The 13,618-nt window shown below is 41.9% G+C and overlaps 1 protein-coding gene across 1 annotated transcript in view; it reads left to right on the forward strand.

Annotated features, from left to right (window-relative positions):
- Positions 1-13,618, forward strand: part of SORCS3 (sortilin related VPS10 domain containing receptor 3) — a 3,021,596-nt gene that overhangs the window by 2,769,804 nt on the left and 238,174 nt on the right. Inside the window, exon 20 of the mRNA XM_069611752.1 lies at positions 1,794-1,927. Within this exon, the coding sequence (XP_069467853.1) occupies positions 1,794-1,927 (134 nt within the window). The remainder of the gene's footprint in view (positions 1-1,793; positions 1,928-13,618) is intronic.

Genomic DNA, 13,618 nt, shown 5'->3' on the forward strand with positions numbered 1-13,618 from the left:
AGGATGCTTGAAGGAGAGTTGTGTGTCCTCCGCATAATTCCGGAAGTCAGGAGAAAAGGCAGACATCAAGTCTGATGGGGGCTAGGTAGATGTTGAAAAGCCAAGGTGAGAGAATAGAGCCTGGAGGTGGAGAGTGAGATGTAGGAGAGAAAAGGCAAAGTGTTACCTGGGAATGTCATTCAGTGAGGAACGAGGTCAGCCCATTCAGAGCCAGGTCTGTGATGCCAAGGGTATCACAGAGCTGATTTATCAGGGTGGCATGATTGACCATATCAAAGGCAGAGGGAAGGTGAAGAAGAATGAGAACAAAAAGAGAGTTGGAATCGAGATTGGAGAGAATGTCTTCAGAGGAGTTCAGGAGTGCAGTTTCCATGCATCTGGCAGCTCTGAAACCATACTGGTGGTGATGGAGCAACCAACAGATCAGTGTGGTGGATAATCTGGGAGAGGGTCAGCTTCTCCAAGAGTCTGCCCAGGAAGAGGGTAATGGAGATAGGGCAGTAGTTAGCTGGACAGGAAGGGTCGGCAGAACACTTTATGAGGAGAGGGTTCACAAGGGAGTGCTTGAGAAGTGATGGGAAGAATCCAGTGGCAAAGGAGTGATTGCAGAAATCAGCCAAGGCTGAAGCAAGGGAGACAATGTTGTCATTGATAGTTCTGGAGGAGCAAGGGACCACCTGTTTGAATGAGACTTTCAAAGAGCAGACTTGTCTAGAAACCTCATCAGGTGATATGGGAGAGAAAAGGAGAGTAGGAGGGAAGGGGGGGGGTGCCAAGGGAGGCCTGAGAGCTAGTGACGGAGGGTGTGGTGTAGAGGAGGGAGAGGACAGGATGCCCTGAGTTTTAGTAAATAAGTGAGAGGCAAGAGAAGTGCAGAGGGTCAGGGAAGGGAGAAGAGACACAGAGACTACAGTAGGATTGACAAGTTCCTTATGGGAATAAAATAAAATGTCAGGCTGTTTTTGATTTGTTTGGCAATGTGTTAAATAGAAGATTAGAGGACATTATGCCACTTACCAGTGATTGCAAAGTGCATCTTTGGAACTTCAGGTATGCAAAACATCTCCCTACCAAGGTTGATTTGAGCCAGCAGTTCAGATAGAGTTAGGGTCAAGTAGCAATTTAACACATTTTAGTATATTATTAGGCTGTGCCTTTGATTTACTAAAGCCATAAGATTTAATTAAAGTAACAAGTGATCACAGCGCGATGTGGAACCTTCATGATTTTGATTAAAACACGATTTGTTAGGAAAATGAGTCATGAAGTAGTACTGCCATTTGCCATGAATTAACACAAGCACAACACTGAAATCGTCAGCAAGAAATATGTGACCTTATTTTTAAACGGCTTGATGAATCATTAAACACCTAATGGATCTACCCTATGTTCGGACACACTTCATGACAATTTCCCTAGGTTTGATTTCCATCATTCTGCACCATTAACATATCAAACTTGGTAACCTGTAGAAGAAGAGAGAGGCAATACGACATCACCCATACTGTAGGGTTGCTCATTTGAAATGCAGAGTTGCTGATCTGCATTATTCCAATGATTTAAAAGGTGTAACTGAATATTAGTCAATTAGATATCAAAGAAATCATTCACTTTAATGTTTGGAAAATAGTCTATCATCAGTGCTTATAACTGAACGCTTGATTTCGTTTTGTATTCACCACTATACGTGCATGTTTTCCAATGTTGAATAATTTCTTCTATAAAAAAATCTATAGAAATGTCAGTTTACCAACCACATTGAAACTATGACACGTTTCTTTCTTCTCTATTAGGTCCAGTCGAGCATGTGCATTTAAACGTGCCATTTGTTGCCATCAAAAGCAAGGAAATCAACATCACAGCTGTGGTGTGGCCTACTCATTCAGGAACACTCACTTACTTCTGGTGGGTTGGAAATAATACCAAGGTATGACGCCACTGTACATTGATTGAATAGCCTTTTTATAAAGCAGATAGGTAATGTCGGGAGAAAGAGAATGTGAATGGTGCTTTGCCATTCTGAGTCTACCCATAAACCTGTTAAACTAACATGGCAATGTTATTTGCATGTTTCCTTTTTTTTTTGCTATAGAGAGTAAAACAGATTCCAAAGGGCGATTTGCACATAACCCAAAATAAACAATTGACATTGAGTGCTAAAGATAATAATGGTTTGATTGTGTTGCTTGTCTTAAAGTTTTGCAATTTTACAAATATTTTGTAAAATATAAGAGCAGCAGTTTCATAATTTCTGAGTGATTCTATTTGCCAAAAAAAATGTTATTTTGCAACTCATTTGGTTCTTACCATTTCATTTCTGAGCAATCATGCCTTGAGCTTCGAAATTTTAATTATCTTGCATGCCTGCTGTCAACTTGACAACGAAACGTTTTTTTTTCTTCAGTTTTGCAAAATTTTGGTTGCGTGACAGCGTTAAATTTACTCCAAACAGATGATGCCAATGAAGATTGGAAACATTTAATAATTTAATATGATGTTATAGGCTGCATTTGGAGCAGCATCTTTGTTGTGGATTGGTGATGGCAGGATTATTGCGTGAAGACATGTTTACAGATGCCGGTTTCCATTGGTGATGAAACAGATGTGTATTCAGGCAAGAACCCTGTTTATGGAATATGGATATTGACATCCATAAAGGTGTACTTGTACTTGCGCTCCTGTGACACAACTGAGCTTTGTTGACTTAGCCAAAAATATAGCTTTAAAAGAAAAATATCACAATTTAAGCAACACTTAAGCCTGGCAATGCATGCTTCCTTTTGATGGCTATCTGGCCAATCTAAGCTGTAGGAGCACAAAGCACACCTTTACGAAATATTGTTTAACATGTTGACAATTAACACAATCTTAGGTCATTGGAAAAAGCTGCTTCTTGAAGATCTTAATTGCGAAATCTGCCAACCTGGAAGTCGATCTATCAGTTAAATTTAGACCTGTGGACATTTGTTTTTGTATTGCCCACTGGAAAAGTCAAATTTCAATGGGGTAGCTGGCAGAGACGTGTGGCTAACTATTTGGAAGGCAGATTATCAGTCTAAAATCTTTTCTCTAATGAGAATGTTGAATTACTTAGAGGTTTGTCTTAAAACTCTGTATGAATGCTATTACGTTATAGCTGAATGGTGGGGTAGTGAACTTGTATTTTTCTTCTGGTAATGCACGGTTTTATTTTTATTTTCACTAGCAGAAGTACCCGTTCACCGAACGGGTTCTATAGCCAACATGATAACACTGATCCTGTAGGCCCCTGTTCCGTTTCGCTTATCCCTTGATGTGCGTTGCACCCTGAAGTAAAGTGCACTGAGAATGGGCACGTGTGGCTGGCTGACATACTCCGGAGCAGACGTTGAGGGCAGGCGAGAGTTGGTGTGCTGCTGTAGACTAGGACCTTCGTTGTTCTCTCCCCACCTGTCGCCTCACCCTAGCATGGTGCAGTTCACTGCAGTGCACTGAGGTGCAAATATTTTGGAAACCATTAATGTCAGTACTGTCACTTTTTGAAATCATTTGCCTAAGGAACTGCGTTTAGAAATACATTTACTCAAATTCAGCAAGGGGCTGAAGACTAGCCTGTTTGAATGAGCTTCTCGGTTGATATTAGGCCTGCCTCTTATCTCTGTCGTTTCTCATCCTGCCCTTGTGTTGGGTTTCTTTGGCACCCTGATGCCTGCAGGCTTCTACGCCTTATAAATGCAAATACAAATACAACAGTGCATCCTAGGGCCTGGACCTCAAATTTTGTATTTCCTCATGTCGGGACCAGTTCTTCTATGACCACATTGATGTTTCGCTGATTTCAGGCAACCGTCTCATGTTTGAAGGTGCTGAAATCCGGGTAAAGGGGTGGGGTCTCCAAATGTCATGTAGCTAGTAATGTTAGGAGGGTCCTGACAGTTAACTATACAATATTTGGTGTAGACTGGTGAACCAGTGTGGAATTGTATAGGGAAAAACTCTTCACCAAGCCACAAACCCACAAACAAATGACTTGTGTTAAAATCCAGGGAAAGGGGTGGGGTGTTGAAATGTTATGTAGCCAATAATATCTGGAGGGTCCTAACAGGTTACTGTGGAAAATGTGGTGCAGATTGGTGAAATTCTGTGGAATTGTATACACTGCAGGGTGGGACAGGGACATGAAATAGGCCCGGACACCCAAAAAAAAGTGGACCACCACTTGTCTCAAAAAAAGTGGCCCACCCCTCACCTCACAACCCTGACCTCTGATGACAGCACCAGAAGTGATGTCATTTGACCCCACCCCAAAATGACAACCCGTGAAGCTATGAAACATAATCTTTCACCCCTTGACAAAACAGAAAGTGGCATCAAATAGCATTGTTCCTAAGTACACTATGAAAAATAGGGTTGCGATTTCACTGATGTGATATCCATTTCATCCAAGAATGGATCACCATATGTATCATTAATATCTGTGTATTTCAAAACCGGCCCAGGAGTGGCCAGAAACTGGCCCCCACTCCCCAGGGACGATTTCGGTCCAGCCACGGGCCCATCCGACCCTGAGACACTGTGTATTTGTCACAAATCCTGCCACAAACACACATATTTTACCTTTTATATATGCAGAGAGATAACCAATTTACACTAATAATTGGTACTAATAAAAAAGAATGCACTACATTTGGAAAATGTAAGCATTTTTTTCAATAAATACTGTAATGATAACACATGTGGTTCCGATATTGATATTTTTGTATCATAAAAAATGGAATCCACAAAAGGTTCATGGATATTTCCCACATTGGCTTCTAGGCTGTGACAACTTCAAGTGTAGCATCAAGGAACAATTCATTGTGCCCCTGAAATGTGCACATGAAAGTGTAATATGGGCAACAATCACAATGCGCAATTGACAGATGGGCATAGGAATCAAGCCCTCAGAATATTAAAATAAAATATAGTTGGCACAAAGTATCTCTTATAACAACATTTCAGGAAAGGGTTTTGCTAATGACACGTGAATGCTTTTACAAAAGCTGCATGCAGCGGTAAGTGCGACTAATGCCTTGTCTCTCCCTGCATCCGAGTGTCACCCTAGCGTGACAAAAGAATTCACAAATTCACACAAATACAAACGCTTTGTGCGTGTTTGACACAATGAGCAGATCTCCAAGCTGAGCTCGCCTTTAGCGATTCACGCTTTTAACATTGCAACTTGTATATACATGCTCTGACTTCTCTTGTATAATATCAGACATTCTACAAGGAGAACATCTGCTTAATGAGAGAGAAAGAACGTTCTGCAAAGAGTGGCCATGAGCACATTATACACTTTTTTTTTTCTCCAGACTTTCCAAATCAAATTAAACCAACATAAAATCATGGAGGGCAAACTCTGTTCAGCTGCACTTTGCAAATAAAGGGGCTGTTGAGTGGACTGCTGCTTGACTGGTTGTACATACGCTTCCCCACAGCCTATGGACTTATAACATGAATGAATGCTACACCTCAATCCATGTGCATGTCCCTGTCTGGTAATAGCGTGTCAGCTGTGAATTGTGATTGAATACAGATGTGAGTTAGCAGTCCTGGTAATTTCTGCTTAATGAAAGTAGATGAAACACTAAATTGAGTTGAGCTGTTTATTCCACAATCCAAAATATACGTGTGGGTTACAAAATCACAAGCCCAAGTACCAACATGTGTTTTGACCTATTATCGGTCTTTGTCAATGCTGGACTTATTAGACACTAATGTTCATTACTGATGAGATGGGGTCTTGGACAGCAAATATGTTGGTGGTTAAGTGTACTATCCTCCTGCCACAAGTATTTTGTCCACGTGGAATATGTGAACGCTGTTGCCAGCTCAAAAAGTTGTTACTCTAATAGTGCTCAGTCCTGTCCCTTTCGGAGTTGATGCACAGCTGAGCAGCTCGAGATGTGGGTGTTCTAATAGTGCTCAGTTCTGTCCCTTTCGGACCTTATGCACAGCTGAGTTCAAGTCTCCAGCCTGATATGTGGTTACTCTAATAGTGCTTAGTCCTGTCCCTTTCGGACTTGATGCATAGCTGAGTTCAAGTCTTCAGCTTGATATGTGGTTACTCTAATAGTGCTCAGTCCTGTCCCTTTCGGACTTGATGCATAGCTGAGTTCAAGTCTCCAGCTCGTAATGTGGTTACTCTAATAGTGCTCAGTCCTGTCCCTTCCGGAGTTGATGCATAGCTGAGTTCAAGTCTCCAGCTCAAGGTGTGATTACTCTAATAGTGCTCAGTCCTGTACTTTTCGAAGTTGATGCATAGCTGAGTTCAAGTCTCCAGCTTGAGATGTGGTTATTCTAATAGTGCTCAGTCCTGTCCCCTTCAGACATGATGCATAGCTGAGTTCAGGTCTCCTGGTTAGAGAGACACTTTGCCGATTTAGCGACCCACATGTATTCACTGAGACTTGAACTCAGCTCAGATGGTAAATTCCAAGTCAAATTCAAAAACACATGATCATGGGTTTTGGCCACCTCTAAGGGCCACAGAATCAACGTGAGTGTGTCAGTTCCTGAACTGTGCAATGGACTGGGTGGGCACCAATAAATGAATGCCTCTTTCCCACTTGCGGTTATGTCAGTGCTATATAAAATAACCATTGCATTTTCCATGAAAAAGATACCTTTCTTGTCGTGTCCCCCAGGTTCAGGGATACCATGCTCAAATTTGCTTTTGAGGGACTGGTCATTCCTCTGGGATCTGAGAAAGACATTCCTCTTCATCAGATTAATATTTTGTTTCATTATGTAATTAGTGGAACAAACCCCATTGTGCATCTTCCATTGAGTGTTAGAATAGGGAACTCCAGCAGATTTCTCCAGTATATAAATAATTAGTATGAGGTCACAAATTAGCTGGGCAATGGGTACCCCCTTTATATGGGTGTTCGGCAGCACTATACATTCACACCAACAGAATCAGTTCACCACCCAGGTCATACATCAATGCAATGGTTAGTGGTCAGTCAAGAGATGGGCGCAAACCTCACTTCTCTACTTCTCTACAATGGGATCTTGAGTTTGATCTTAAATAAGGGTGACTCTGCAGGGATGACCATGCCCTTAGAATTATAGATATGTGAAGATCCCAAGAACCCAAGGCTTGCAGCCCATTAAGGCCCTATATGGCAGCTTGACTTCAGGTGATAAACACATTCACTTGTTTTATAGGTGAAATCCCTGGCCAAGGTTCTTTATATCACCGTCTAAAAGCATGTTGTCACAGAGTGAATGCCACAGATCACAAAAAACATAGGAATGTTTTGGCAACTTTAGACCTCTTTGTGGCATGGCGTTGGAGGACAACCTCATGTGGAGAAAACCAAATCAGAATAGAGTTTCTAAGGTAATAATAGGAGGAGTAAGAGAGTAATCAAGTTCCTTGAACACCATTGTCTTAAAGAGCAACGTGATTTGATTTTAATGTAATTTCTCTACAAGAAATCAAAATGTCCAGGGTCGCCTGTGCATAGGGAAGCATTATTTCAATAATGTGCAGTCTTAGGGTAGCCTTAAGCACCCCTGCATAAATATCTTTTGTTGTTGTGACTTTCTCATATGATCCCAGTTTTGTGAAGTCCCATGCAATGCTCTAGCCTTCAAGCTGTAAGGGATTTCAATCAGGCACACACCCACGTCTCGCCCAGCATGTAGTGTGCAAAGAAAACCCTTATTTATTTGTGTCTATAAGTTCAATATTCTGAATAATATACCACTCATATCACACCTTCCAGTCACAATGAACAAGGAATAAGGCTAGTTTGTAACAGTAAATATTTATTTATAGATTGATAATTTAAAACACAATGGCCCTCATTACGACCCTGGCGGATTTTTTCCGCCATCGGCGGACTTTTCCGCCATGGCGTAAAGTCCGTTTACGCCATGGCGGATGGCGGACTTACCGCCCCATTCCGAGGTTGGCGGGGCGGTTAGTCCCCATTGACCCATTTACCCTTCCCCATTCCCATTCCGGCCCCATAGGGCTCAATGGGAGTGGGGAAGGCGTTAATTACGCCACCGTACATTACGGTGGCGTAATTAACACCAAGGTCCCATAGCGCCATGGATTTTTACGCCCGCAAAAAGCGGGCGGAAAAGTGACCATGGCGCTTTGGGAACTCGTAGTTGGCGGTAAGGGGTCGGCGCAGCTAACGCTGGCGTAAACCCCTTACCGCCAGGGTCGTAATGAGGGCCAATATATTTTTAATAGGTAACAACAATCATCAAGGGGTGACAAGGACAATGAATGATATATTTAATGCACTGGGAATTGGGTAATGAACACAAAAAGAATGCATCAAAGAAAAAATACTTTTGGATTGGTTTGGAACAGATAGCACTGTGGTTAGAGGTTCCCCCTGCGACACCCCTCGACCCACCAATAGGCAATTTAAATAGATGTGAGGAAAGAGCAGGTACTCAGGAATAATACAGACCAAACAGAATATCACCCCACCTTGTCCCCTTAAACACAAGGCAAAAACGGATTTGACTTTTCAACTGTCAGTATGGCTTTGAAACTGGCTGAGCAAAAACACTAAATGTGGTAAACAATGCTTCAATTATTATATATTTCTACAGGAGCCGTTTTGAGTAGATGCAAGCAATGAAATGCAATGATTTAATCAAAAGGAAACAATTAGAATCTCAAAGGCAAAGTGGGAAATAATTTAAAGACAATTCACATGTGTAAAACTTTTGCAAAATGTAAATTTGGGGGCAAACTTTTACTGTGCGATTTTTGATAAAAACGGGTCAATTACACTATTTCGCAATGAAATGTTGTTTCTATCTTTAAAACTGAAGAAGTTATGGAGGTTATAATGTGAGGTGTTTTTCGAAAATAAAGACACAAATTTGGACAAGCACTTCAGTTTAAAACCAGAAATTGTGGATTATGCTTTTACTCAAGACTAGAGCATGCAGGCTAGACAACCAGGTTGGGAAGAAGTTAGCTCTGAGACGGATTTGTGACTTCAGTAACAGATCCCCAATGCCTTCCCTGGCGGAACCAGTCCAAACACTGGAAGTGGGATTTTTGGATCAGAGTTACACAAGTAAAAATGACTATGAAAATGACGCTTTAGCAAATGGACAGATTAAGATAGCACTAAAGATTTTGACACTGTCACTGGTTATGAAAGTAAGGATAGTTCAGATATTAGGGTGGAACAAGATAAGGCAAGGTATACAATAGTTCTCTAGCATCCTGTTAATGCTCACAATCCTCGGGGATTGAAGAATTTTGGCCAGTCAAGATTCTGGTCAATGGATCGGGTCTATCAGGGAAGGATAGCACATCAGCTAGGATCAGCTAGGCCAGTCACTGGAACTGCATGGGATCTGCCCTTCGTGTTTCTGGATATTTCGGAAAAGCGGGATGGCGAGTTCATCAGGCAAGCATTATGGTAGCAAGCCAGATAGTTTCAGGATGCTTCCCCACACCACAGCCCTTCACTGGGTTGTAAGGATTAGTTGAGGATTAATTGCAGATTGAGGCCTAGCTGAAAATGGTTCAGCTACTGCTTGGCCTGGTGATTGGCATCTGGATCTGGAAGGATGTTAAAGGCTGGATGTTGAATGCTGGATCAGAGTGCTTTGCTGGAATCAGAAGAGAGAGTGTGTATGTGTTGTCAGATGTCTCTATTTATTCTTTTAAATGACATCACAAAAATGGGCGTATGGGCCGTCTTAACTAAACTCACCCCTGTGAACTGGGATTGGATCAGAGCCTCATCTCCACCTTGCATCCGAGTGATTGGATCAAAGACAGACAATGTCAAGCTTATGGTTTAGTTTTTACAATCCTTAGAAACCTCCTCTAGCCACTAGTATCAAAATCAAATTTTGTCCTAAATACATATTTATACATTTGTAACATCTACGAAAATCAAATACAAGGATTACATATTTTATGGAGTATTTGTTCATCAAATTCAAAGAGCTGTGAGACCTTGTTTCACCTTTTTGCAACATTGTGTCCCTTTTGCCATGAACACATTTTCCAAACATTCTCCAAATTTCCACAAATATGCATTTTTACCATAGGAATGTGTTTGCAAAGTTTAACAATTCTAGCACAAATACAGTTCCCATAAAACCACATATATTGCCATTCCTGTTCAGAATATGCTACACAGTTCCACCACATTTTGAAATATAGGGCCAAAAATGTGATTAGCAAATCTGCCCTTTTTATATTTTTCACCACTTCTGAGACCCAGTTTATAAGTCTCTAAAAAATGTTCATTACATATTCTTAGCAGCAAATGGTCAGCCTTTTGTCTGTTTCTTGAGGCAAGGAGCAGCCCCACCTTTGGGATTTCCTTCTGCAAGCCTAGTTTACGACCTCTTCACACGTCCATTTCCTGGCCTACCCCACAATTATCATGTGTCAGTGAGCATCTGCTGAGATCAATGCCCTCCCCTTAGGTTTAAACCTGTGGGATCAAAACAACTAAGATCCGTGTTCCTTTAAGCAACAGTCCTTTTATATTTGCAAATCCGGCAGATCTTTAGTTTTAGACAACTTTAAAGTTTAATCAAGAGAGCCCATTTGACAGGGGCTGTCACTCATAGGTAGCCCAGTGTGGCTGCACACAGATTTTTGACAGGAATTGTCATTCACAGGCAATACAGTTTTGCTGAGAAGGTGTATTACTCTGAACATTTCACCTTGTAAATTCACCGATCTTCATTAGATTAACTGAATTTTAGCGCCAAGCAAGATTTTGGGCCTCATTACGAGGTATGCCGGTAGCCATGCCGCCATTCCGAGTTCGGATGGCCCGGTAATTCCTCACTCGAGGACACGGACACGGTTCATCCCCTTTCCCATTTCAGCCCCAATAGGGCTGAATGGGAATGGGAGAGGGAGTAAACAACGGGCCATTACGAGATGGCCCGTTGTTTGCTCCCTCTTCCCCTCACGGGACCCGGTATGCACGTCTGGGTTTCCCAGGCGTGCTTAACGTGTCCCGCGAGGGGACCTCGTAATGTGGCGGTACGGGTTGACGGCGCCGCAGCCTTTTACGGCGCCGCTTAACCTGTTCCACCAGGGTCGTAATGAGGCCCTTTGAGTGTTGGAAAGTGTTATGTTCAGGCATTTGAAGTTTCAGAATCAAAGTAATTGTTCATTTACAGGCAAATTCTGTAATTTCTGCAGCATGTGCTCTGTTCCACCACACATGCGGCATGGGTGGCAAGTTGTGCAGCCATCTTTTTGTGTGTTGAAAAAACATGGTTTTGGAGGTTTCGGCATGCACAAGGATTTTGCTGCCATTTTGCTGTTTCTCGCACTATAGATAGCAGAGTGAGTCCGCATAGTATAGCAGAGTGGGTCAATACATCTCACAAAATGTGTATTGAATATATCCTGTATCATATCGTTCCTGTTTGATGGTTCTTTGGATGCAATACTTGTAGCATCATCTCTTGCCCTACAGACTCTCCAGGGAAGCAGCGTCTTTCCCTCAACTTGCTTATTTTTAGGCTCCAGTTGTTCTGACCCCCCAGGCAAAGTGCTCTCAAAGAGTCAAATGTCTTTAGTTAGTGCTCATACTTTAGAGCTACCACCAACATCTGGGATATAGCCCACAGCAGGATTTACTTTGCTAATCTTCTCAAAGACTGGCTCATGACAGCCTTCGGAGACAGGCTGTTAGCAGGTTCTTAAATCTAGCATTCCTCCTAAGTCTGACCTGTTTTACATTGTGCCTTACTTAGCTTGATTGTAATTGTAATTGTAAAGGTTTATTTGTACAGCATTTATACACAAGAGGAGTGCTTCAAAGCGCGTCAAGGCGAGCAAGGGAATACAGTAGTCATTCTTAGGCCTTTAGGTTTCCGAATGATCTAACAAAAAGTAACTAGCGTACTATGCCTGATGGCATTTCTCCTAGTGCAAGTGCATGAAGTGTTTCAGGCGCAAACAGATTGGGGAGGGGATACAAAGTGGGGACAAGACAGAAGTTACTTGGCCTAGTAAATTCAGCACATGCAAGCGTACATACAGATGTGCAAGGGAGGGGAGGGGGAACAAGTGTGCCCAGTCCAGCAGGGCCCTCGGTTAGGTGCAGAGAGGTTACCACTCTCATGGAATGTGTGCTGAAAGTGCAGTAGTGCTGAGCCCGGAGGCAAGTGCAAAGGCTGGCGGGGGAGCCTGTGTCCTGTGACGCTCTGGAGATGAGCCAGGTGAACAGTAAAGCTGAAGAGAGTTAGGGGAAAGATGGAGGAGTGAGGCAGAGAGAAATTAAGAGTAGGTTAGCAAGGGAGAGCGAGAGAGAAAGAAGAAGAGAAGATAAAGGTCTTGAGGAGTTTCTGGAACTTAAGGAGCTCAGTCTCAAGGTGGAGTGAGGCATGGAGGCTGTTCTAGAGGGAGGCACCTCCAGAGGATAAATATCTACCCCCAAGTCTCTGCTTGAAAAACGGCTCACCCGCAAAGAGTTGGAGGATGATGAGTGGAGGGCTCTAAAAGGAGAGTGTTCAGGAAGAGAGTGTTTATTTATTTATTTAAATATGCATTTTGCACAATTGGCTTTACATATTACACGCAAATACAAAACATCAATACATGCATTAATCACTAATCAAAACATCTTAAAAATACGATGAAACATATAAAATTTCTGAAGACAAATTCTTTAAAACCATTAAAATTGAGCTAAAACATTTCATCATGTGAGATATCAGGTAAGTGCCATTGCCTTCTAAAAGGCATTGCCATATTCTTTGTATTTCAGCTATTGTACATGTATTGTTATATCGTTTCGGGTTCAAATTCTTTAAGCTTTCACACTCACATAATAGATGTTTGGCAGATTCTATAATTGCACATCCACATAGTCCGCATATTCTTAAAGTTCTTATTATTTCCAATTTAGCACCTATAATTTCCATGTTATCACATTTGTTATATTTAAATAGCATGTAGGATCTTACAATATCAGCAAGTGGGCATGCATAAAAATATTTGGGTTTTCTAGTACCCGTGGTCCATTGTTAAAGAAACATACCACTATTTGATTTGGCGGCTAAATTTACCATGTCTCTTTCTTTTGCAAAGGTGTATATTGTCTCTTTCAGAAGGCTTTTAACCTTAGTATGAGAGTAAAACAACCAACTATATGCATTTTGTTTCACCCATTTCAAATACGTTGTATAGAGGAAATAAATGCTTTTTAGACTTTGCGGGTTATCTCCTTCATTACAGGAAGAGAGCGTTGTAGATAGTGCAGACCCTGGCACCATAAAGCCTTGCGGACTATTCAGAGGGTCTTTAACTTCATCCTAGCAGCCAAAGGGAGCCAGTGAAAGGATTTCAGCACTAGAGAGATGTTGTACCTGTGCCTGTGGCCAAGGATAAGTCTTGTGGTTCTATTCTGGATGATTTGTAGCAGATTGAGAGTAGAAGTAGGAAGATTGAAAAAGAGACTTTTGCAGTAGTCCAGCCCAGAGAGAAAAAAGGTGTTGGAGATGGTGAGCCTTTGGGGGAAGGTGAGAAAAGGTAGAATACCTCTGAGGAGGAGGAGGTGCAGCTGGTAGTGGGACTTTTTGGAGATGTCTGAGCTTTGAGAAGAGAAGGAGAGAGTGG

This window comes from Ambystoma mexicanum, chromosome 8 (genome assembly GCF_040938575.1).
Source record: "Ambystoma mexicanum isolate Mex_15411 chromosome 8, UKY_AmexF1_1, whole genome shotgun sequence".
Taxonomy (NCBI): Eukaryota; Metazoa; Chordata; class Amphibia; order Caudata; family Ambystomatidae; genus Ambystoma; species Ambystoma mexicanum.